At 44.6% G+C, this 25,410-nt stretch overlaps 1 protein-coding gene across 4 annotated transcripts in view; it reads left to right on the top strand.

Moving 5' to 3' along the window:
• The window catches only part of FNIP1 (folliculin interacting protein 1), a 66,872-nt gene extending 41,841 nt beyond the window's left edge, over window positions 1–25,031 (top strand). Inside the window, exons 4-19 of one of the 4 annotated variants that reach the window (XR_013922825.1) lie at window positions 316–416; window positions 652–726; window positions 1,233–1,324; window positions 3,012–3,095; window positions 4,068–4,139; window positions 4,908–5,043; window positions 5,596–5,797; window positions 6,601–6,686; window positions 12,861–13,007; window positions 14,976–15,145; window positions 16,491–17,913; window positions 18,251–18,419; window positions 20,249–20,446; window positions 20,828–20,943; window positions 21,857–22,154; window positions 24,205–25,031. Coding sequence is in view for 2 of the 4 variants with exons in the window: in XM_080353272.1 (XP_080209398.1) it covers window positions 316–416; window positions 652–726; window positions 1,233–1,324; window positions 3,012–3,095; window positions 4,068–4,139; window positions 4,908–5,043; window positions 5,596–5,797; window positions 6,601–6,686; window positions 12,861–13,007; window positions 14,976–15,145; window positions 16,491–17,913; window positions 18,251–18,419; window positions 20,249–20,446; window positions 20,828–20,943; window positions 21,857–21,935 (3,150 nt within the window). In the remaining 2 variants the exon portion in view is untranslated. Of the gene's footprint in view, window positions 1–315; window positions 417–651; window positions 727–1,232; window positions 1,325–3,011; window positions 3,096–4,067; window positions 4,140–4,907; window positions 5,044–5,595; window positions 5,798–6,600; window positions 6,687–12,860; window positions 13,008–14,975; window positions 15,146–16,490; window positions 17,914–18,250; window positions 18,420–20,248; window positions 20,447–20,827; window positions 20,944–21,856 lie in introns of all 4 variants that reach the window. The other 3 variants (XR_013922826.1, XM_080353272.1, XM_080353273.1) reach the window with 3 other exon arrangements.
• Window positions 25,032–25,410: the final 379 nt, after the last annotated feature.

The raw sequence follows: 25,410 nt of genomic DNA, 5'->3' as shown, positions 1-25,410 counted from the left end.
CTTAATGGTTATTATTCAGTAAAGTGTGTTATCACACTCTTAAAACATTTAAATTTGCTGACTCAGTGCCTCCCGTAGATGGGTTAGGTTTGTTGGGTGGTTTTAGTGATTCAGCTCACAGACAGTGTGAAGATCACTTTCTGTGCTCAGTGTCTTCATTGAACCGTTCAACTTAGCATGTTCAACAGTGTTATAGCAAGATATATTTTGCGTTTATCTTTCAAATAAACAATATTTTCCTTACTGGTAGGTTACCTTAATAGAAGTGTGCTTGTAAAATGCTTAAAAGCAAATGTTGGTGGGTTTTTTTTGCAGGGTTCTCGGTGCTCCTCAGATGCTAACATGCTTGGAGAGATGATGTTTGGCTCCGTGGCCATGAGCTACAAGGGCTCCACGTTAAAAATTCACCAAATCCGGTAAGATTATTTTTTTACTGCTGGTCTTTTCAGAAGACTTACTCCTTGGTGCTAATATCTAATGAATTAATGCCACAAGTGCAGAGTAAAAGGATTTTCTGGGTTTGCCTCAAAGTTATTCTGATATCACTTTTGGCACAAAAGGCTGTTACGTTGTGTTTAGGTCTGTGAAATGGAAAGGAAAGCCTGTCTTAGCACTGGGTTTGTGACTGACAACGTCCTTTTTCTCCTGCAGTTCACCTCCTCAGCTGATGCTCAGCAAGGTGTTCACAGCTCGCACTGGAAGCAGCATCTATGGAAGTCTGAATACGTGAGTCTGTTACAAATGGTATCTCTATTGCGTATAAGCAGATGAATGTAAAAACACAGAAGACCTTTTTCTGGACTCTCCAGATTCTTTCTCTAGAAAAGTAATTTCTCCTTCCCTGATTTGTCACAGCCTGTCATTAGTGTCCTCACCTCAGTTTGCTTTAAGTGAATGAACGAACCATTCTGCTAATGCCGACGTGGTGAAGCTTGGTGTTGTAAGGTACAAAATACCTGCAGACAGAACACTTGAGTTTGGGAATTCAGTCCGAGTTGAAGAAGAAAGTGTGACAAAAACATCTGGATTTGGAGAGTTCAGTGTTTAGTTTTCTCTATACTAATTGACCCAGCTGAGAACATGGCTTAAGCTATGAAAGCTTTCTCAGGTGGAAGCCTGCGTTGTTATGTTGCCCATTCCATTTGAGCTGTAATGAAGTCACACTGTATTCTACTGAAATGCAAATCACTGATTTTCTTGTATGTTTGATGTTTGATATTTGTTTGTTATAGGTTGCAGGACAGTCTTGAGTTCATTAATCAAGACAGCAATACGTTAAAGCCTGACCACAGTACAATTATGAATGGACTTCTTGGGAACATAGGTAATTACAAACATTTCATTTCCTTTTATCTCTAACTCTTCTGCATACCAGTGCTACCGTTATCAGCTCTGGAGAGAACAATGTCCGAAAAACATGCAGTGAACTTCAGAAAAGTGTGGTTACTTCAAGAACTTAGCTGAATGGAAAATTCACCAAAAAAGAATTTGTCTTGTTTTAAACAAAACCAGGATAACATTGTAGGAACTTTTTACTAAATCAGGAAGATTAAAAAATGCCTTTTTCTTAATATTCAGTATTCATTTCAGACTTCAGCTGTGATTTTTCACAGTGCATGATCGAATGAGGTGCCCAATCTAAGAGAGGTGGACTCACTTCTTCTGTTTTTAGGGTTTTGTTGTGGTTTGCACGTGGCAAAAGTTTGCTGTATCACCAGCGTGATCCAAACGACAAGTTCACATTGAGATAATGCAGCTATTAGGCTTGGACTCAGCTTGCTTTAGGTGTAGCCAGTGCCACGTGTTCATCGTGTCCTGCTCTGTAGTGACAGCGCCTCTTCCCACTGCGCAGAAAGGACAAGGGCCCGGGAGGTGCAGGCACCATGGTGCAGGGACGTGCGGCTAGAAGTGATGAGATTGTCTTCTGGAAGAAGATGCTGAAACCTTGTTTATGATCGAACTGCACAAGTTTTCAGTTGGTTGGGCAGAGTTTGTTTGCAGTTCCCGTTGCAGGACAGCGGGACTGTGGGTAACATAGCTGAAGAAGTTAATCTTCAACTGCAGCATTCCTAATACCTGTGTTCAGTAGCAAAGACTGCTCCTGACTCACTGGCTCTCACCAGCCTCTGGCAGGAGAAGGCTCTGTGTGTTTTGGTTGGGAACTATTTACAAGCTGCTTTTTTTAGATATGCTGGTTAAAAAAATAATAGCAGCACTGGTCATGTCCTTTCCTTTAATGAGTGAAGACTGAAGAGAATGGAAGGGAGCTTTGTGGAGGTGCAGCCTTCATCTTTTGTATAATCAGAAAGCTGAGTGAGCAGTAGCTTCAAATCTGGAAGAGGGACTGGCAATTAACTCATTAAAAATACCCATGTGTTTTTCCGGGCTCCGTATACAGTTAAACACACTCCTTCCCTGGTATATCCACAATCCAATACTACTTTTAAAATGGACTACCAAGACGCCTAACATTTATTTTCTAAATGATCATTTCACTAAACCGATGCACTGACTGTTCTCAGCCTACTTCAGCTTATAATTTTCTGTTGGTTCTACTAAGATGAATTTCTGCCGCCTTCTCCCCCGTCCTCCCCGTCGTCTTCAGTGACACTGTTCATCAGCCACCCCACCAGCCTGGATGTTATTAATAAAACAAACATTGTACTCCACGATGAATCTCCTGTTTGTGATCAAGTGAGGCTTTGAGCCTGCATAAATTAATCAGTTTTCAGTTAAAAAAATAAAAAGCCATTGGAGAGAAACCCCCATCTTTGTATGGGAGACAGCGTAAAGCTGGGTCTATTATTTTAATTCTGTAAATACTATATAGTCCAACTGTAAGCTGTATCCTTGAATCAACGTTCTTGTTAAGCGTAAGAGCTGTTTTCCTGCATACGTTACTGTGCATTTATGTTGGCTTATATCTTCTCCCTGCCCTGGCCCCCTCCCTACAGACTGTTCTGCTTTACTAACCTCATTCTTTCATGTGTATTTTACGTTTTGCCGTGTAGGTCTTTCACAGCTTTGCAGCCCCAGGCGGGCATTCTCAGAGCAAGGTCCGCTCCGCCTGATCCGGAGCGCCTCTTTCTTTGCAGGTTTGCAGTGTGCTGTGTGCTGTGTGCCTAGTCTAGCCGGTGTGACAAAACGTGTGGATTTGTAGTTTAGCTCTGGAAATAAGATTTCAATTGGGTTTTTTTTTTTAAATACAAAACGGACAGTGATGTCTGCTCTCTTACCTTTCTGGATCCATGCTTTAAATCTCCAGAGGACAGCAGGCATTTTAATAGTCCTCTTTGGGGTTGGTTAGTTTTCTTGTTTTGTTTTAGACGCATATATTTAATGGTGGATTCCATATCTCTAGGAATAAAATTTCCCAATAGTGTCAAGCTGTTTTGATTGGGACTTGTTTCAACCGAACTATAAAAACTAAAGCTAACCTAGGTTCATTTAAAATGGACATTTCTTGCTTTTAGTGGCTGGGTCTTATTTCCATGGCTGAGTAGCTTTTATTTCACACACACATATGTAAAATATGGCACCTTTAAAGACTATTGAGCCTGAGACACTTTTGATCTTGTGTATATGCAATCTGCGAATCTGCACAGCTTACAGCTTAGTTGAACAACCAGTGCGCTGCTCACAACATACAAGTATTTATTTTCTTCAAGACAACATTGTAAAATCCTTTAAAAATTATATATATAATACCTGAGAAAGCTGGTATATGAATGAAGCCATATTTATATTGGTTTTTAGTCACTATTTTTTCTCTTCACTGAGTACTACCTATGTGACCAGCATCCTTTTGGTACACTAAAATTTAGTTGGAAAATATCTGTGTAGAGAAACAAAGTGTACTAGTTTTAGTTTGTACTAAAAAATACATACAGGCTTTTCAGATAAGCATTTTGGCTTGTTCAGCTAAGCAGCCTTTCTTGGTGATGGCCTTGCGCGGTGCTGTTGATCTGAATTAATGAGCATGTTTTTGTTTCATTAATTACATGGAGATCTGCAAACAAGAAAGGAACTGTATATTCCCCTGCTAATTGGTATTCCTTGTGTTACAGTTCACAGCAATCCTATGGATATGCCTGGGAGGGAGCAGAATGAGGACAGAGACAGCGGTATCGCAAGATCTGGTAATGGCAGTTCCATGTGTTAACCCTGTAGACTCAAAAAATATTCAGTAATATCTGTCACTGAGATGTGTAGACATCATCAAATAGTTTTTCCTGTGCTGAAATGTGATTTTTCTGTTTTGTTATATATAAAGATTATATTAATGCATATAATGCATTATATATATGTTAACGCATCCTATATGTTTATGTACAAATGTTGTAGGCATCAAGGGTGTTCCATTAGGATCTTCACAGAGCTAATCTAAACAGCGGTGCAATTTATTAACACATTTTGCAAATGAACAAGCCAAATTAGATATTGAAATAAGGTTATGGCATTTCTAAATGATACTTGTCATCTTTCCAAACTGAGGAGGATGGTAATGTTAAAACATGCATTTGGCTCCACACCACCCCTTTCTTCCCCCAGATTCAGGATATGAGCACTTAAGGTTAGGATTGGAAAGGCTGTTAAAGGATGTGATTAATGTTACTCGTTTCCACAAAAAATTTGTTTCCCGATACTCAGGTTGATGAGCACGATGCAGCCTGTGTGTTGCCTGTTATGTAAAGATGCAGGATGCTGCCAGCCTTTTAGTGCTTGTATATCTTGTTAGTGTTATTATAATCTGGTTATTTGCAGATAAGAAACATAGATAAGGAAAAGAGGAGGGACTTGAAAACCAGTGCCAGTTTATCTTGAGGGACTTTGTTTGGTTGCTGGTATTATTTTCCAAATGCTCTTTCTTCTGGAGAGATTTTTATTTGTTCCTCTTATTATTGCAGCATCTCTTAGCAGTCTGCTCATCACTCCATTTCCATCTCCGGGCTCTTCGTTTAACAAAAGCTGTGCTAGCAGTTACCAGCGGCGTTGGCGTCGCAGTCAGACTACCAGCTTGGAGAATGGGGTCTTCCCTCGATGGTGAGCTGGGAACAAAAATGCTGGTTGCTGCCCATACATTTTCCACCATTGTCAGCTTGATTCTGCTCTTGCATATGTACATCTGCTCTTGCTGTTGCTTTCGGTGGGGTATTTACAGAGGTGTGAGTCAGGCTGCACTTCAACGCCTGATCTTTTTTAGTATCAGATTTCTTCATGGCATTCATTGTTTTGTACTCACTGGAAAGCCTTCAGGAAAACGTAAACCTGTAGGCTGTACTTTTGAGGATAAGAAGCCCTAAAATGCTACTCAAAACACAAATTCCTGGCAGAGATAAGAGAGAACTAGAATACTATATTCTAATCCCATGAACACTTTCAATCTCGTTCCAGCCTTTGTGATTGCAGGATCAATTAATGGTTGCTTGTAAAAAATAGCAAAGTGGGGTGTTATCAAAGGTGATGATTTAACAACACATGCAAACAAAAGGTGTTTATTGAAGTTAAATGTTCAAGAATTGAATTACACAGGAAACAAAGGTACAGCTTTAAGCAGTGGATTACATTAACTGTCTGGTTTTTCCATGCTTCAAGGTCCATGGATGAAAGCTTTAACTTGTCAGATGACAGCTCTGGTCCTAGCCCAGGAATTGTTAGGAAGAAGAAGATAGCAATTGGAGTTATTTTTTCACTCTCGAGAGACGAAGATGAAAACAACAAATTTAATGAGTTCTTCTTCTCACACTTCCCTCTTTTTGAGAGTCACATGAACAAACTGAAGAGTGCAATAGAACAGGTAAACACAGTCCTCTGGATTCTTGCACTTGTATTGCTGTGTGTTCCCCCCAGACCTGTCAGATTTAACTCCTGTTGCTGTTTTACAAAAGTGGTATCAACTTGCTGTTGGGTATTGGACTTGCACCAGAGAAGAGCTTTGCTCTACAACATCTTTGATGATGTTTCTTATTGCTGGCAAAAGCACAACGCAGGGTGAGGACAGAGCGTGCTGCCGTGTGCTGCAGGGACTGCTGAAGGCCGGAGCAGTCGCTTGCCTGCATAAGCTCCCACTAAGGCCTGGACCAGCTGAAGAGGAAGTTGATTTTTAGGCCTCCTCTTCCTCCCTGCTTCAGCTGAATCTGAGTCCAGCAGATCACAGGGTCAGAACCTATCTCTGGGTTATTCCAGACTGTAAATAAATATCCAGCTTTTTTCTTTTCCCCTGCATTTTACCTCCCGATTCTGATCTGTAGGAAGTTTTCAAGGATCAAAGTTTCAAATGCGCGGTTAGATTTACTTCAAATCTCTCTTCTAGGAAATACTTGGTGGTTGCTTTGCTACTGCAATGAAAACTTTGACCCCTTTTATGCCTTGAATGATGAAAAAGCACAGGAGCAGCGGAGGCTGCAAGTGCACGTGCCTCACGTATCCTTCCTCAGAAATGAAAGTTGGCACTTGCACCATAATTTTATCACTTTAAAAAAAAAAGAGTATTTGCATGACCAGTTGCATGAAAGATAAAGTCGAACACATGACTTTGTTTTCCATTTTCTGTGTTTCTGTAGCTATGTGTTGCTTACCTGTTTAATGATTGTTTTCAAGGCTATGAAAATGAGCCGTAGATCAGCTGATGCCAGTCAGCGGAGTTTGGCATATAACAGAATTGTTGATGCCCTGAATGAATTCAGGTGAGCAGTTTGTCTCCTATCTCTGCTTCTTCAAAAACGCTCAAGTCTGTTTTAGAATGATCTTCTTAGTGTAGGATAAGTAACTTACTACGTCTAAAGTCTTCTGCAAAAGTAAGTACAATAAAGGTATTGGTGATTGATAGCAAGCCACTATAATCTGTGTTTTTAGATATTGCCAAGTGTGTATATCCATCAGGGGTTGGTGTGGACAGGACATGGATGATCAAGGTTTTCTGTGCTTTAGGTAGTAATGAAGCTCCCAGCAACCTCTTAAATTACCTTTCGTGGCCTGTTGAGAGGGGGGGAAAGAATTGCAAAGTCATATTAGGGGAATATTATATATTTTCCTGATGTGTGGCAAAGCAAGACCTTTACCCTGCTCTGTGTTCTGCTCTAAAGGAGTTTCAGATAACCAGCTACAAAGAAGGACATATCTTTTTCACACAGTAAAATGCAGTACTGTAATCTCTTGCTATCAGTACCTGCAGAGCGTCTCTATTCAACTGTTAATATACAAAGTAACACAGATAAGCACATTTAACTGTATTTTCTTTCCATAGTTCAAGTCATGGGGAGAGAATTAAGATGAAATCCATCTGTTTCAAGTGATTCATCTCCTCCCAGATGGGAGTGGCAGGGTGCTCCTTTTACAACCAGTGTAGAGCTACTTTTTAAAGGCTTTATAGAAGAAGTGTTCTGATGTTGTAAAAGGAAAATCCTGACATCAGGATTGATTTTACCAAACAGGGAAGGATCCTGAGGGCTCACTCATTTTTCTACAATTCCACTTGCTACCTGAGTGCCGTGATCAGGTGATGTTGCAGGTTGAAGGCACAGTATATTTTTAATTAATTTTTAGAACCTCGGCTCTGGGCGGTTGCGAGGGAGGGCAGAGGACACGTTCTGCAGGGACAGGAGGCAGGGAAGACGGAGCACGTGGGCTGCGGTGAGAGGTGGATGGGAGAAGCGGTGCCAAGAGAGGGAGCAGAGGGAGCTCGTGACTGCGGGGAGACGAGTTCGGCAACTCTGAGCAGCCATGGTGGTTCCTCTGCTCCCCCAGCTCTGCCACCCCTCCCTGTCCTCTCCCAGAGTCGCTTCTCTGCGCTCCCACCTCCGATATTTTCCAGATGATTTTCCAAAATTTCCCCCAAAACATTCCCCCTCAGGACACATTCAGCAGACTTTGCTGGTTCTCCTTTGTGCTTCCCCGTTAAACAGTTCCAAGGTGGTGGGGAAGGGCACGTATCCCGAGTTGAACATAGGAAAAATAACTGTGAAAACACAGTCCAGATCGCCCTTGCTAGTTTTTTCCTCCTTGGAGGGCAGCTCGGCGGTGCTGGGACGGGATGCGGACGGCTGCTCTGGGCGGGCTGAGGAGGAAGATGCGGTCCCACGGGACACGGGAGGGCTGGCGCTCTGCTCCGGAGCCTCGTCCACATGACACGGCCATTGCGTAACCAGCAGTGTGTCCAACTACCCATTCCGTGCAGAGGTTTCCATGGCGATATAAATATTACTCTTTAATAGTGTGACAAGGTAAATTAAATCCAGTTTAATTTCATATAAACTAATTTCCTGGGGCAGCAGACGTTGGCAATTGTGGTTTTTTTAAAGCGAGAGCATTCAGAGATGCCCCCAGCCATGGCCGCCCCTGCTGCTGTGACATCTTGGTGTGACAGCGCGCGCTGCTGTCAGAAAAAGCGTTTCTGTAACGTGCAAGAGCCGCTTGCCTTGCAAAGCAATGCAATAAGTGTGTCTGTTAAGAGAGAAAAAAAAGGTGTATTTAAATACTGAAGGCTGGATGCAAAGGTGCTTTGGCGCGGGTTCAGCAAACCCAGTTAGGCCACTATTATCTCTTTAGGCGTCTGCTTTCCCACTGAAGTCACGGGGAAGTCAGGAGCCCAAGTCCTTTGGTGAACCTGAGACTTGTGTTGATTCCTGCCCTCTTAGCAAACTGTGCTGGAGGGAAGAAGGGTGCTGACTTCAGTGGGCTGGTGTTTCGTAAACGTAATCCTGTGCTGGTTTAACTCATTGCAGTCTTTTTTTTTAAAGGAGAATTATTTAAAACACCAAACCAACAAAAGAAAAACCAAACAAATACAGAATTTCAGAGGTTCTCAGGTGTAGCTGACGTGCACTCCTCTGGTGATTAGAATCGCCTCAGATCACTGGGACGTGGGGACAGGCCACGCGCTGCCGTGCTGATCAGAGAAGGGAGGGACGTGTGTGACAGTTGTCACCGTGGCCTCTGGCACCCTAGAGTCGCTCTCTGTGGGGCAGGGGCTGTGGGTCAGACCCCAGCCTGCACCAGGGTTATTGCAGGGACCTGCACGGTCAGACGGACCTTTACAGGCCTTTACCTGCTGGCACTGGGGAGGGGGAGAAAAGCAGATGGCAAAACAGACCCTTCCTTTGCTGCTGTCATCTCATCCAGGGAAGCTGCCTTCTCTGAAAAGCCTAGGCTGCTTCTGCAAATTGATGCTATTGATATATTTGCCATCAGTTTGATGGCCTACTGTTACATCGTTATTCACTTTACAGCATTTTTTAATTTTCTAAAGCACTGATGGGTTTAGCTATTAACACTTGACTTAGAGGCTTGAAACTCTCTTCAGATGTCAGCTATGCAGACACGACTTACGAAATAAGCTACTCGCATAAACATTTCGACTCCCCTGGTCCCTGAGGCCAAGGCAGCACATTGATAATACAGATTATGCATCTGACTAATACCTGTGTGGCAAATACGCAGACTGGCACGGAAACACTGAGCGCAAGGCCTAGGGAAACACCTCTCTCTGCGTTCTGGCAGCCGGATCGGATCCTGTTCTATGCCAGTAGTTTTTAAGCGGCTTATGCTGCTGTGGAGCGAGTGGTGCGTTTTGCTCAGCGGTGCAGGCTGGCCGCGGTGCCAGCATGGGCACAGGAGTCACGTGGGCTCATTGCAGCAATTATTGCCTTCATTTTCATTTTCCTTTTTAAGGAAAAATCATCTTTGGAAAGAAGGCATGAGGACAGGGTGCAAATGCGTGTGAATGAAGCTTTATAAACCGCTGATTTTTTTTTTTTCTTTTTGGAAACAATCCGTGTGAATTAAGCTTTATAAACTGCTGATTGTTTTTTTCGCTTTTGAAACAATCCCTGCAGAGATGCTAAGCTTTGGCATTATGTTGCATCTCTCAAACAGCAGAGCGGCTCTTGGAGCCCAGTGCTGAGGGTTGGCAGTGTTTCCCTGGGGAGGAAGGGGGTTGCGGAGGGATGCTCTCATCCCCGAGGAGCCAGAGGAGCCATCTGGCTCGTTCAGTTTGTCCAGCACCAGGGAAAGATGCTCAGACCAGTACTAAAACCCAGGACAAAGGCTGGGAAGGTTTGCAGCTGAAGGAGGAAGCAGAGAGCAGCTCAACACCGGCACCACGAGCACCGTCTTGGCTGCCATCTGTGCCCACAGAGCCGGCAAACCCCAGCAGGTTTGCAGGAGGAGTTTGCTCAGGTCTTTGTTTTCCTGCGGCTGCGCTGGGCTTTGGTTTCACGGCACCATTAGGCACGAAGGTGTTTCCTGAGGAGCTCCCCCAGCCCCTGTGCCTGATGCACCCGTGGAGGTGCCCGTAAGCTCCAGGCTGGTGTTCAGCCTCCCAGCAGCATTTCCAAATGGAAACCATTTTAAATATACTGGAACCCTCAAAAGAACAGAGTCTTTCATTAACTGGGCTTTCCCTTGCATGCCGGTGTGCGCAGGGGAGAGGGCTGCTCGCTGCAGATGGCTGAGAGAGGACAATTTGATTTTTAATGGTGGTTATTTTTTAAATCCGGTTAACTTCCCTGCCGCGGTTTTTTGTTTGTTTGGGGTTTTTTTATTTATTTATTTGTTGCTGTTTAATAGATGGAAAGAGAGCCTTTCCCCGTGCCGGCAGAGCTGGAAAGCAGTTAATCCTTGCCCTTGGTGTGTGTGCCATGGCTGCCTGCGCTGGCATGGAGGTTCCTGCGCCACAGTCACATGCCTGCTGGCCGCCGGCCAGGGCAATCTGATCTCTCTCTGAGGAAACACTATCAGTTGCAGATGCAGCCAGGGTTACCAGAATAGTAAATAACGAATCACAAGACCCGGTCTATCTTTTCAACAAAAACAAATATTTTAATATGTTCGGTTCGGTATAGAACTAGTTTCTTTTTTTTTTTTTTTTTCCAAAACAGCCGAGCTGCAAAAGATTTGGCTTGGTTAGTTTGCATATACAGGAGAAATAAGCTGTGTTTTACATTAAGTTGTTGGATTTATCTTCAGCTTCTAAGGTCAGCTGTGTCTGGGGGTGTAAGTTCCGATACTTGTTTTGAACTTTGAAACTCATCGTGCTTTGAAGTCCCTGGACTTGAGGTTTCTCCCTTTCTTTGGGCCTCTTTAACATCCATTCCAGTTAATGGGCTGTGAACAGAAAGCTTTCCCTTAACAATCCCACCTCTAGTCCCAACTCCCTATAGCCGAGGCCCAAAATCCCGCTGCCCCTAGAGCCCCCCAACTCCCCTGGCCGTGTGGCAGTGCCAGTGTCCCCCACTGCGTGTCCCCTCCCGTCTGGCCTGGCAGGACCGCTGTGCCAGGTCCATAACCAGGCTGTGCTTTCCTCCCAGGAGAAGACCAGTAGCAGAGGGTAACGTAGAGCAGCTCTGAGGCTGCTCCAAGCTGACCCAGCAAACGGCAAACCCTTTGGGTGCCGTGGGTCTGTAAGCACAAAGGTAACTTGATTTTCCCCTCTCCAGCCTGTTTTCTGGCTTTTCCCATCGTGCCTGTGGCAGTGGGGTGTCTGAAAATCTAGCCTTTAGGGGAAACAAGTTTGATCTGGACTATTGTGAACACACAGGATGGATTTTTGTATTTAATGAAAACTGGTATCAAAAATAAGTCAGGAAATGCCGCAGTGCCCCGTGGGTCACCCCCTTTCTTCTTGAGCAGTCCCGGTGGCTTCGGCACCGTGTCCCGTCACCTTTGCTGCCCTTTGGGGAACTGCTCTGGGCTCTTGTCGCTGTACAGCTGCTTTCTTCGCTGCAAACAGCCAGGGAGCAGTTCCTCCCTCCCCAGTGCCCCTGGGCCGGTGCCGTCGTGTGCTGCGCTGCTGCTCTCGCTTCCTCCGGAGTTTCGCTTTAAACACTGAACCACGGAAGATTTGGCAGCTGCTGCTTGAGCGTGTTTGCCTGCCTGACGTGCAGCCATTGCTTTACTGCTGGAAGTGCCCATAAATTGTTAGACCAACGTATCCAGAGAGGATCTTTGTAAATCAGGGGTGGTACTAGGGATAATGGGAGAATGTAAATCTTTGTCTTGTAAAGCAAAAATATCTCTTCTAGGAAAAGTAGTGCTTTAGATGGGGAGAAACCTGAACTCATCCGTCATTTCCTTTGTTGTTTTGTTTTGTTTTCAGGCTTACATTTTTACTGTCATATAAATACAGGTTCCCATAGTGTCATAACGTAGGCATTGTACTTAAAATGAAACTATAATTTGGTTTAGGTTTTAGAGGAGTTTAACAGTAATCTGAGGGGTTTTAGTCTGGTGTTTTACTGCAGAGTCAAAGTTTTAATCATACATTTACCATCCTCTATAGAATCAAAAAATATGTGGGTAGATGCATAATCCTTCAAACCGTGGGGTAACTTTGATGCTCATACACTCTGTTTAAAGTGAAAGAAGTAATCTGGTCCCCTGCCCTACAAATCCACACCTCAGGAGGTTTGGCCTGCAGATACACCAATCTTTTAAAGCAAGGAGGACATGAGGACATTTTTATAAGTCAGATACACATAAACTTGTCCTAGTCATAAATAGCACCACTGTGGCAGATTTACGTATTTTCAATGAATTTGAGAGGAAGCGGATAGCAGCAACACCAAATCATTTGTTTCCTCTCTGTTTGGAACAGGGCAGCTCTCAGCTTGGCAGTGAGTGTTACTGTGCTCGGGATCAGTTTGGGTAGAGGCATGAAGCACCTATGGGGCTTTACTCTCTGAGGTGGAAATGTAAATTCATAGTATGGAGTGAACAACGTGGTTTGGATAATGGTTGATGAGAGACATTTTGTTTCTGACAGAAATGACAACTGGAATGAAACGTTGCAGTGGATTATTTGAATAGGGATCTCTGCCTTTCGTTGTTTTATTTAGTCTTCTGAACTTCTTTTTGTTTTCTAGAACAACTATTTGCAATCTCTACACGATGCCACGGATTGGGGAGCCTGTCTGGCTTACCATGATGTCGGGAACACCAGAAAAGAACCAGCTGTGCCATCGCTTCATGAAGGAGTTCACTTTCTTGATGGAAAATGCTTCTAAAAACCAGTATGGTGGTTTTTAATTTTTAAATTACATACGTGTTCATGCCTTTTAATTTCAAACCAATTTTTGAATCTGTTTTTTAAAACTGGGTAGTCAAAGAATCAAAAGACGATCTGTGAATGCCTTATTTTTTAAACAAGAAAGAAGTAAAGTATCCCAGTAAATTCCTGCTTCCCCACAATCCTCTAAATCTTGGTAGAGGCCAAACATGTGAAATGTGTCCGTAGGAAGCGCGTGATGGGTGTGTACGTCTGGAAGGGGCTGAACATACCTTATGAAATGCATTAATCTACCTTTCAGAATCAGTTATCATATGATGAGCAAGGTCAGACATTCAGTAAGAGCCGTGTCTGTAATACTGTCTGACCGCAAATTGCTGTTAAACCTGACTTCTGTAAAACGCCACTAAAGAAATCGTGCGCTTCCTTAGTGCTCACCTTTCTGCCCTCAGGACAAAGCTGGGAGCGCTTGTTAAAAATTGAGAATGTTCTTGATAAACCTGGCAGAATCTGATAAATTTACTCTTTTGTCAACACTTCATCCTCTTTCCCCAGGGCATGAGTAGGGGAAGTTTTTAAAGTGTTTGGCTCCACCAAAGTCCTAAAGCGAGCACAAACATGTGAAGTTGGAGTGGGAATGGCACTGAGAGAGCAGCTGTAACTCCGGGGAAACTGCTTTCTGCAGGATGGAGAAGGGGCTGCTGCTCACCTTCTGCCCACTTTGCCACCAAATTGTCATCGTTTCTGTCCCCCAGCCAGGAGGGTGACACTTCGTGGTCAGCGTCTCCTGCCTCGGTGCAATGGGAGAAACCGTAGGGAGTTGTGAGTGGTTCACGTGTATTTTCCTAGAATAATTTCCCGCCCCAATGGAAACTTTTTCCTGGGCTTAACTCCTTCTGTCTCTGCTGTTCTGAGCCCTGTACATCTTGGTTACATTTAAATGCTCATTGTTTGCATGCTTTATTTTAAATATAGTAAGATTAACACCAATGGGAGCAAGAGGAAAATCAAGCCGCATATCCTTTTCAATCTGGTTTTAAAATCTCCTTTCCTCCTTTGGCTGTCTCCAGCGAGGAAATGGCTAAATTTCAGCTGTAGGGTTCCTGATGCTTGTAAACTATTCCAATAGCATTATCTGGAGGCTCGCTGGCATTTGACTGTTTCTCTCCTGGGTACCTGAGCAGCTGTGGCCATCAGTCCCGTCTGCGGACGTGCAGGAGGCTGCTGCGCTTCTGCTCGCTCCTCCTGCCAGGAAAGGGCGCTGGGAAGGAAAGTGCTCCCTCCACAGAGCAGAACCCATGCTCTAGCGTTACAATAGATCAGAACGTTAACATTTTTCAGACTGTTTTTTTGCCCTCCCTAGCTAGTGGAAACTGGTTTGCCGATGTAAGGACAGAGTCTTCCTGGCTGAGCTATTTCTTTTCGTGGTGGTATTACAGAAATTTGGGGCTTTTATTTTTGAACAGGAGCAGCCATATGTGCTTAAATTGTATAACAGATGAAAGAACACAGCACCCAGCTGTTGTATGGGTTTGGTAGCAATAGCCTTGTTTCTCATCAATAGTCACGGAGCTTAAGGGTTTGGGATCTCCTTCGAGTACAAAGGCCACACAGCACCCCTCTTTATTTACTGCAGACAAAGTAAGTTGGGTTTGAGATGTTTTACAACATAAAGCTTGCAAAATGGGAAGTCTCATAATTATTGCCAAACAGAGGAACTGAGATGCCATAGGTGTAAAATAATTCGTTTAACTTTAAATGTCTGTTCTAAAAAAGAGCTTTGCAGGGATGGGAGGGAGGGTGCAGCCCTCCCTTATCTCCCCAAAGAACCAAGGTCAAAGAGATGATCTCTGCCAATGCTGTGAGGTTGTTTCTGCAATCCTCGATCCATATAGACTGTAGAACTGCTGTCAGTTTAGTATCCTGAGTGTGTACCTGGACAAAAAAACAATGTTGAACATTTTGCTTTCAGGTTTTTACCAGCTTTGCTGACTGCAGTCCTGACTAACCACTTGGCCTGGGTCCCCACCGTCATGCCGAATGGCCAGCCGCCTATAAGGATCTTCCTGGAAAAGCATTCTTCACAGAGCGTGGACATGCTGGCCAAAACTCATCCCTACAACCCCCTCTGGGCACAGCTCGGTAGGTGCCGAACATCTCTTAACCATCCGACAGCTTTGCATCAATGGTTATGTGCACAGTGGTTTTTATGGATGCTTGTTACTCCATACCCTCAAGTTAATTTTTTCTTTCATTCAAAATGAGACTAAAGTGTGTATTTCAAGCTTAGAGATAGTCACTGTATTTTTTTATATGTGCTGTAATTTCATATAGCATTATCATTTATAAAATGGCAGCCAAAAAGTAAAGCCCTCATTAGTCATTTCTGGCAGGTCTCTTAAGGTGCCCTGGTGATGATGGAGGATTCCAGTTCCCCTCTGCTTGTCCCTCTATAAGGATAATCAGTTTTTATTTTTGGGGATGCTGCTAAGAGTAAGCCTGGTTCTGGAAACAGCAAATAAAGGAAACTGATCTTTTGATAAGAAACAAACATTGCTGTCGGTATGACAGGCAAAGGAGTGACACAGGACAGGAAATTATGAGTGGGCAACCTCTGGGTGAGGTGTCAAAGCCCACTGAGCAGCCAGTCACACTACCTTGCGATTTGCTCAGCAGAGGAGATGAGATTCCTGCTCTCTGATCAGGCTGTCCTGCTCTGCACATAAAGTCTCGTGGAATTTGGTGAGGAAAGGAAAGTTTTGCAAGGTTGCCCTGTTCTGATATGGACAGGAATGGCTCAGGAAGCAAGAAGACTGGATTTCAGAGCTTGTGGGAGTCAAGGGACCCACTGTGGTAAGCTTGGCCTTTGAGGCCTCTTGGATCCCTTGTCCTCCTGTCCCTGCATTCATCCAGTGCCCTAATACCTCCAGGACAACACTTGCACAGGCACTTGCCCAGGTAAATCTGAAGTACAGTCAAAACAAGCCATCCAACCCCTAGCAGAGCTCCAGGGGAGGGCAGAGAAGGCTGGCTTCAGCTGCGTGCCCGCCACTGTCACTTTTTGCCTTCGTTCTTGGCATAGGTTTGTTTCTCCTTCCAGCTTTCTCTTGTTGGGTAAAAGTTCAGCCTGGTTTCCAGACCACCCAGGGTAATCCAGAGCAGATGCCTCCTCTCTGCCATGGCTATGTAAGGAACCCGGGAGACGAGCCTCCGAAGCTGGGCACCAAAGTTCGGTAGTGCAAATGCTCCTCATATGTGAGATCACTTGTCCGCCTGACCAGCGTGTCACCTTACAAGCGATACCAGCAGCATCTTTGAGATTCTCTGTATTGAAACCAAAATACTAGAGTAGTTGTCCTTGCTCTTCTGCTTTAGGTTTTTTCTGTTGTAGACTTGGCCTTTGAAAACTGTCCACAACAACTGTCTGTTAGAAGAATATTTTATTGTAAAGATGCAATCTAATTGTCTGTTTTATTTCCTATCCTAGGTGACCTGTATGGGGCTATTGGCTCACCCGTGAGGTTAGCAAAAACAGTTGTGGTGGGCAAGAGGCATGACCTGGTACAGAGATTGCTTTATTTCCTTACTTACTTCATCAGATGCTCTGAACTTCAAGAGACACATCTTCTAGAAAATGGGGAAGATGAAGCCATCGTCATGCCTGGAACTGTTATAACTACCACTCTGGAGAAAGGAGAAGTAGAAGAATCGGAGTACGTGCTTGTCACAATGCACAAGAACAGGGGCAATTTGCTACCAACTGAGTCTGAAGAAATGACAGCTCCTAAGTGTAGCTGTAAATATTGCAAATGTCCAATTTCCCTTGCACAAAACATAGAAGGTGTTTCGCAGCAAGAGAGAGAAGACGCACAAAACACTCCTAAGGCAGAGCTGGAAAGTTCTTCAGATGAGAACAGAACTATTGTTCCTGATGACTGCCAGGAAGATGCTGTTGATATTAAGCAGCCGAGACCCTGCCTGGACACAAAACTAGAGACCGTGGTGTGCACGGGGTCAGCTTTGCCAGAAAAACATGTGGTGACGGAATCTGGTCTGGAGTCAACAGCCGACGTGTGGAGGAACGAAGACTCGCTGGAATCGGGCAACCAGGCGGTTGGTGTGCCCAGGTCACCCGGTTTAGCTGTGGAAAAGAAGCCGCCGGATAAGCTCTTCTGCGACGCGTTTCCTTGCAGTGCTACTGAAGCTCAGACAAAGGTGACTTTCCTCATCGGAGATTCCATGTCACCTGATTCAGACATCGAACTCCGAAGTCAGGCAGTAGTGGAACAAATAGCGAGGCATCACAGCCCACCAGCAACGGAGGAAGGAGCGTCTGCTGATCAGAACTGTGAAGCTAAACAAACTGTTGAGGACCAAAATAGAGACTGTGGGACAGCTGAGCCCTTTCCTCAAGTTGCTAGTGAGCATCAGAGCTGGAATCCAAATCCATACAACGCTGAGAGCATGAGTTTGTTTGACGAATACTTTGCTGATGACAGTTCAATTGAAACCCGGACTATTGATGATATTCCAGGGCAAGCATCTACAGACCTTCTTGCTCACAACAGTAGTTTAGAGTTTTCTAAGCGATGTGCAAAGACTAGCAAACCACCTAGTGAATTTTGTAAATTCATGGACTCTGTTCGACAAGAGACCTACAAAAACTGCTTTAATGAGCAGGACCAAAGAGAGAAAATCTCTATTCGTGTCCCCCATGGGGACAGAGAAAATGTAGAGAAAAAAGTCGCCCCGGGAATTGATTGGGACATTCCAAGAAATGAGAGTTCGGATAGTGCCCTGGGCGACAGCGAAAGTGAGGATACAGGTCACGATCTAACTAGACCAAGCGGTAACTACTATGGAGGAGAGCAAGAAGATTGGGCAGAAGAATATGAGATTCCTTTTCCTGGGTAAGTACTGCTCAGCAGTCAGAGCGCCTCAAACAGACAGAGCCTCTTCTCATGCCACATGTTTGGAGGAATGTAGCCCAACTTGGCATCAGTGGTTGGAAAAGCATGTCTTCAGCTTGCTGCTTGTAAAAGAATATAGAGAGATCTGTGGTCTGGAAAAAGATATTAATTGTGCTTCTGCAGTGATCCAACTGCAAAAGCTGACTTTAAACTCCTTCTTTTTAAAAAGTGCTTGAATGGAAACTAGAAGAGATAGGACAAATGTGAGAATGCAACCTCTCTGTAGCTGAATGTGGGGCTTACTTTTGTATATCTTTTTGATGTGCCTTTCTTGCAGGTCAAAATTGGTTGAAGTGAACTCTGTCCAGCCCAGTATTGCCAATTTTGGAAGATCCTTACTAGGTGGCTACTGTTCATCGTATGTCCCTGACTTTGTTTTGCAAGGAATAGGAAGTGATGAAAAGCTGAGGCACTATTTGGTGTCAGATTTGTCTCATGCTGTGCAGGTAATTAAGCTATATTTGGTAGATGTATTTATCACAGTAGGGAAAGGCAAATATTTTTGAATGTACAAACCTGCTGGAAGTGGAAATATTTACTGTTGCAGCTCTCTTCAGGTTTCCCCAGTCCCAGGTCACACAGTTTATGTATATGTTAATGTAACACAGTTAATGTATCTGAAAAACATGGTTATTTCACTGTAAATCCAGAGCACAAAAACTTAGACTCCCGCTGCAGCCAGCTGAGAGGCTGGTGCCTTTGGGAAGACGGATCTCTGTGCTACACCGTAGAGAAATCATCATCTCCCATAGGCATGGCAGCCTGCTGGTGGTTGACATTAAACTGGTCTGGAATGATGTTAAAGAAGCCCAACGCTGAGGTTGCTGTGAATCTCCTCCCAGGCCCGTGCCCAGGAAGATGCTGCTCTAGTTGTTGTGCAGAAGCTCCGACAACGTGCTGCTGCTCATGGGGCAGAACATGTTCTCTGCAGTGAAGCCATCAGGAATGCTCAGTATTTTGGGGACGTTACTCCTTTTTTAGGATTGTAGTTGAAGTGTCTGATAGTACTGGCTTTGTCAGAAAAGGAGAAACCAGTATGAAGATAATAGTCCTAAGGCGCTCATACTTCTCGAGTGTGCTGGAAATCGTCTCTTTTCCACAGAGACTTTTTCCCAGATGAACTGGAGCGGGACTGGGAAGCGTGGGATTTCCTACCCCTGTCCCAGTCACCGGGAGAGGGGCAGAAAGCAGCTGTCACCAAAAAGCGTGATGCTGCTCCGCTCTGGTTTATTCCCAAGGGAACAGGGGAAAGAACCATGCACAGACTAGTGAGCAGACAGGCTCATTCCCCCGGAGCCTCCCGAAATGTCCCCTCCGTCCACACCTCTCATTAAGGACGTGCATCACACCCACGCGATGGCACCGCCACCCGTCCCTGCCATCCCCTTGTGCCCAGCCCTGCGGGGGCAGTTCTGCACCCTCACGGCTGTTCTGGGTGCTGCTTTAAGCCATCGCGGTTTTGGCCAAATGTTTAAGCCTTTGGTGAAGCATAGTTGCACTTCAGCCAAGACAGGTAGCAATGTGACATAGCTGGTGCTACAGAACAGATAGATCTGAAATACAGCCTAACAGTGGTGTGTGTGCACCAGCAGGTGTAAACTTCAATTGCAAAAATCAAAAGGTTGAGAGTATGCAAAAGGACCAAGCAAGATTTTATATGTGTATCTCCAGTAAAATAATAACTGCATTCTAGCCCTGTTTGAAGTCCCTGTGGGACTCTTTGAAAGGAGATGTTTCGAACAGTTGAACAAAAAACCAGACAGTGGGGTTCCAAAGAAGCTCTTTTTAAAACCTCCATGGCTTTGGGCAGGAGGTGAAATGCTGCTCAGGAGGAATGGAGGGGCAGGCTTGGCTCCTGACTCCCTCTGCTGGCCGCCCACGGAGGGACACCAGGGACAGCTGGGGCCTGGTTAACACAGCCGTGTTGAATAGCAACTTGGATTTTCGGTACTTTCAGTTTTAGGGGTTTAAATTATACTTTAGATATGTCAGTACTCTTCATAGCAAATATCAAAAGATTTCATTGTCAGCCAGTGACACACTTAAAAACCTGGAAGAAAATGTAAAATAGCACCTATCCTTCTAAGACCGTGCCTTGCATACAATAAAGCTCTGTTTTTAATAGACAGAATGGAGTTCTTAGCACATGTTACTGTATTTTAGATGAAGCAGTGCCTGGGACACTGTCCCTGCTATCCAGGATGGTGATGTTTTGTGAGAAGACTGTTGTCCTTTGTCATTCTCATGGTTCTGCTATTCATTTTTCATTTTCCAGCATCCTGTTCTGGATGAGCCGATTGCAGAAGCCGTCTGCATTATTGCAGACACAGACAAATGGACGGTGCAAGTGGCCAGTAGCCAGAGACGAATGATCGATAATAAACTGGGAAAAGAAGTGTTAGTCTCGAGTCTCGTCTCCAACCTGCTTCATTCCACTCTTCAGCTTTACAAGCATAATTTATCTCCAAACTTTGTGAGTATGAAAGACAACGGAGAGGGTGATGTTTTTTAAAGTTTCCTTTTTTAAAGTATCCTTTTGCTTCATAGATTAGAGAAGCTGTAAGGTTCTGCCTAGTTTATTTATCTGTAGCCAGTGCAGCCCCCAATGTCGCTGCTCGAGCTGCCCATTTAAACGCCGCTCTGTGATCAAGACAACTGTTTCATTAATTCTGATTTAACATGCAATCAGAGGTTTCTGCTCCAAAGTGAGAATCTTGCCAGTGAATGTCTCACTAATTGTTCACCTCGCCATGGCCACAGAAAAGGCAATAGATGTGTGGGGTCTGTGCTGGTTTGCTCTGAGGCTGGCTGCGGTTCGGGTGATAACACTGACACGACTCCCTTTGCTTTCTAGTGTGTTATGCACCTGGAAGATCGGCTGCAGGAGCTGTATTTCAAAAGCAAGATGCTGTCCGAGTATCTCAAGGGCCAGATGAGAGTTCACGTCAAGGAGCTGGGCGTTGTGCTGGGGTACGGTCACACACTCCTCCGTGCCCTGCGTTTCCTGACGCCAAACCCTCCGCCTGCACTTGTTCTAAGCACAGCGAAATGGATTCCTAGATGGGACTGGAGCTGTAGTGTGGCACAAATCACCCGTGGCCTCAGGCTTCTCCTTGGCCATTGCTTGATCCCAAGGATCCCCCGGCCTTTCTCTGTTCCCCATGGGCAGGAAGATGGGCTCAGCGCTCCCGAGCTTGTCAGACTCCTTCCTTAGTTGGTCAGTCGTCACTGAACAACGTGGGGCACCTGATCCCTCCAGGTCGACTTTCCCTACATGACAGAAAACCCGCTCTGTGCCCTACATGGCACATAATACCTCTCTGTGGGTGTGGGGCACAGGAGCTATTTACGGGGTGTTTATAGGAAGGCTGTGAATATCCTTTGGGGCAGAGGGGCACGGGGTGAGCAGGAGGGCGCACGGAGCACGTGTGGAGCTGGAGCTGCAGTGCGGGCCAGGCCTCCCTGGGCAGCTGCAGTAGTTTAGTCCGGTCCTCTGCTCCAGCACTCTGTCCCCAACCTTTACTTGTGGGGCAGGGAGGAATCTGTTGGTTTTCCTCCCTCCATCTGCTTGCTCACTGGTTTGTTGGCCCTGTGAAGAAAACAAAGAACAAAACCAAACCCAGGCAGGTGGGAGCGATGGCAGCGCTGGCAGTGCAGAGCTGGAGGGGCCGTTAGACAGAAGCTGGGGGTCTGGAGCGCGTGGCCCCGCCGGCAGAGCTGAGTTAGGGCAGAAGCGCAACTGGCCTCAGTTTTACTTGGAAAATGTCCTGCCACTCGGAGCACAAACACTTGTCCTGGAGCGGGCAATGTGTTTCCTAACACACGTGTTCAGCCCAGCTACGTTTCGGGTTATATTAAATGTGACTCTTCTGCTTCCTTTCAGGATTGAATCCAGCGACCTCCCTTTACTGGCAGCTGTAGCAAGCACTCACTCGCCATATGTTGCCCAGATCCTACTGTAAAATGCCAGAGGCCGCAGACGGTGACTTGTTTTCCCCACGGGAAACAAAGTGGAAGACAACTTGGTCTGGCTTCTTTCTCATTGAAGCAACTCAAACAAACTGCTCGTTGAGCTGCAGCACCTCCATATATGACTGCACGTTACGCAAACAGTTGGAGACTTTTCCTCTCCCACTTGGTCATTTATAAAAAAGGATAAAGAAAGGAGAAAAGAAAAATGGGTAAGCCCGAGATTTCAACCACAGAAAAGCAAAGATTTCAGCAAAAGCTGAAGATCTGCGTTTTTTTTATCTGTTTCTGCCACAGTGGCAAACTGTAATTTATACTGGGGAACGTGAGGAAGAACTGCTTTGAGAAATACAGGATGCCAATTCTAAACTTAACCAGAGAATGCAGCAGCTGTCTTCAGACTGGCTTCTCCTGATGAGGATCTCGTTAAGATCTGTAATTCTCAAGCTGCAGGGACTTGTAAACAACTTCTGCTTTCTCATGTCATAGTCAAAGTCTGGATATTGCCCAGAGGAAGAACAAGGGTTGGAGGGGTCGGTTTGTTTTGTAAAAAGCTTATTAATGACACTCAGCTCCAAAATGTATTTATGATCTTTCTTCTGGGGAGAGGGAATAGTGAGGAGAGGGGGGAGGAAGAGGCCAACACACAAACTAGCAATGGAGATTCTCCTTCTTGGCCGGATGTTGTAACCAGTATTAGATGTTTATAATGTTTAAATCTTGCTTTATACTAAGTGATGTTTTTCTTCCACAACGTTAATGGAAATGTTAAAAAAAAGTATATAAAGAGAACATTGGCTGAAATTTCCCCCTGGGGTCCCCAGAATGCCGTGACTATTACCTCTAACTTTTTTATGGTCTATAATGTTCTTGCAACATCATATTCTTTTTACAGCAGTCAGTCAGCTATTGAAATAATGAACTAGAAATAATTGTACCAAAGCATCGGGGAAAAAAAAAAAAACAAATAGACTATTACCCTTAATTGCTCAGGTAACTAATTGATATATTTTTTAAAACCATTCTACAAAAAATGAACATTGATTACGCCATAGTATAGTAATATCAAAATTATTTTTTAACAAACATACCCTTGATGCAGATGACTCTAATCCCTTTTCTACTCACTCGTGTAATTACCAGCAGGAAATGTTGTTTATTTTATTCTCAGCATTTCTCCTTTACTCAGCCATCACTGTTTTGTCACTGTATATACAATAGTTGTAGGAATAGCTGATGGACCCAATCTGGTGTAAGTAATGTAAATATGCAGTGGTAGGTGGATTATGTTTTCAAAGGCTCTACTACCTCAGTTTAACTGGACACTTCATTAGAGGCTTTTCTTTGCGTATTTGTCCTAGCAGCCAATTAATGTTGCTGATTTTTACATGCTGTTTTCATCCATTACGTGCGGTATATTGAAATCCATGGGTGATCCACAGAAGTAGGAGACACGTGTTCACTCGGTCGCTAAGCTCTCTAAACAGCTCTATAAATATGTCATTCTGTAATCATCTTTTCAATAGTACAGCGCACCTGCTATTGTTGTTTGCAGAGTTATTTTAAATACACATCTATTTTAACCATTTGATAAACTTGAAAACAATAGGAGGGATCCCTGCCCCGCTGCTGCCAATGACAAAACTCTCCTCCCTTCCTTCGCTGGGGCCAGGATTTCACCCGGCGTGGTTTATCAGTAATGTTTAAAGTCTGTAACTTAAGTCTCTGTTCCAAGGAAGATCTACATGGCAAACCCACACCCCTGTCCCTGTAGGACTGAGTCTGCCTTCCTCAGAAAACCACGTGTTGATACAAGCAGTGTCATTTGAAACGATTTTGTGTAGAAAATCTCATGCTGACTGCTGCAGGGAAGAAACTTGTGTTTAAGATGTGATCTAGGGGTGTGTTTCTCCCCTGTTCTTCAAACGTCCTTTCTTCATCCCACAATTACATTGCATCTGGCTTTGGGAATGAGCACAAAACAGAGGGGCCCAGTTGTGCAAACACGTTTTTAATGAAAATGCAGGATTGAGCTCCAAATACAAATTTTTAATTCTTCATTATGCTACGTTATATAGCCAGTAGTTACGATTCTGAATGTTGTACACGGATTTGCAGCTGTAACCGCCGGTGCTGGTGGAGGGGCCGCGTGTCCCCGGGGAGGTCCCTGTCCTGGGATCACCCCAGGACAACCCAGGTTGCTGGGGAGCTCCGCACCGTGACCCTGCACCTCCCGAACTAACCTGTAACTCATCCTTACAGGAAAACACACTTTCTCCTCCATTTAACCATTATTAGCCAAATTGTGGGTATTGCTTCGAAATGGATCTGACTCTCCAGAGAGGCCCTTGCTCAGCTTGAAAGGAGTATTAACGTGAGCAGGAGAACAAGGCGGCTGTTGGGCAGCGTCCTTCTGCACCCACTGCCACCCGGTCACGTCCTCGTCACCACGTGCTGGGTCAGGCCCAGGTGATGTGGCTTCCCCGCTGTCCCCCCGGGGCGGTGGCACCTCGTGACCAGCGTTACCAGTGCGGTCAGACCGCAGCCGAACCCCCCGTGACGCGGAGTTACTGTGTGAGTTAACACCTGGGGTACATGAACAATGCGGTACGTGTGTCTATTTGTTAAATAATACAAAAAGGGATCTTTTACGGGACTGTAGCATCGTCTTTTAAAACATATATCGCGATTTGTTTTATGTGAATAGAAAACTAATGTTTGATTTCTTTTTTTTCCCCACTATTACCCATCTCCATTAACATGTCTTAATTTTCTGGCTGAAAACTAAGTGTACTAGGCACACCAATTAGCAAATTTGTTTTCCTTGCAATTGGCAAACACTGGGCTGCTAAGAACAAAAAATATTTAAAAGAAAGGATTTTACACCTTGCATATGTTTTCCCTCTTACTTATTATAGATGTTTTATGACAATTTTTTGCTTTCTCTAAATTATTTAGATGGTGGTACTTGTAAAATGCTGGGTAAAATGTACATACTTGTTATCTCTTCTGGTTTTGTATATATCTCCCAAGATGTGCACTTGTATTATAATAACCATTCCCAATTTTAGGGGAAATTTGTGCAATAAATACAGTCTGTCAATTTACTTCTGCTACATTTTGTGTCTGTTTTTCCACATGCAGTATGAGAGTTGCTGAGTTATAAAGTACAACCATCTCCAGCTTGACATCTGTCCGTCCGCTGTTGATGTCCCTTTCGGGACACATTTCCCAGCACTCACAGGTGCTGCAGCCATTTATTTGGAGTCTCTTAAGGAATTATTTGTTTGAAACAATTTGTGTTTGAACTTGCTGTCTATCAGTTGTGAATGTCCTTGGCCCAAAAAGCGACAGGAAGACAGGAAGATGGTCCTGACCCTCCATGCTGACGCTTGACATCGCATGAGGAGAAGAGATGGATGCACAAAGCTGCGGTCCCTGCGCTGGTCCGTACGTCCATTCCCAGAC

Source organism: Nesoenas mayeri (assembly GCF_963082525.1).
Source record: "Nesoenas mayeri genome assembly, chromosome: 14".
NCBI lineage: Eukaryota > Metazoa > Chordata > Aves > Columbiformes > Columbidae > Nesoenas > Nesoenas mayeri.
Note: the sequence above shows the minus strand (reverse complement) of the source record. Positions and strands in the feature narration are given on the sequence as shown.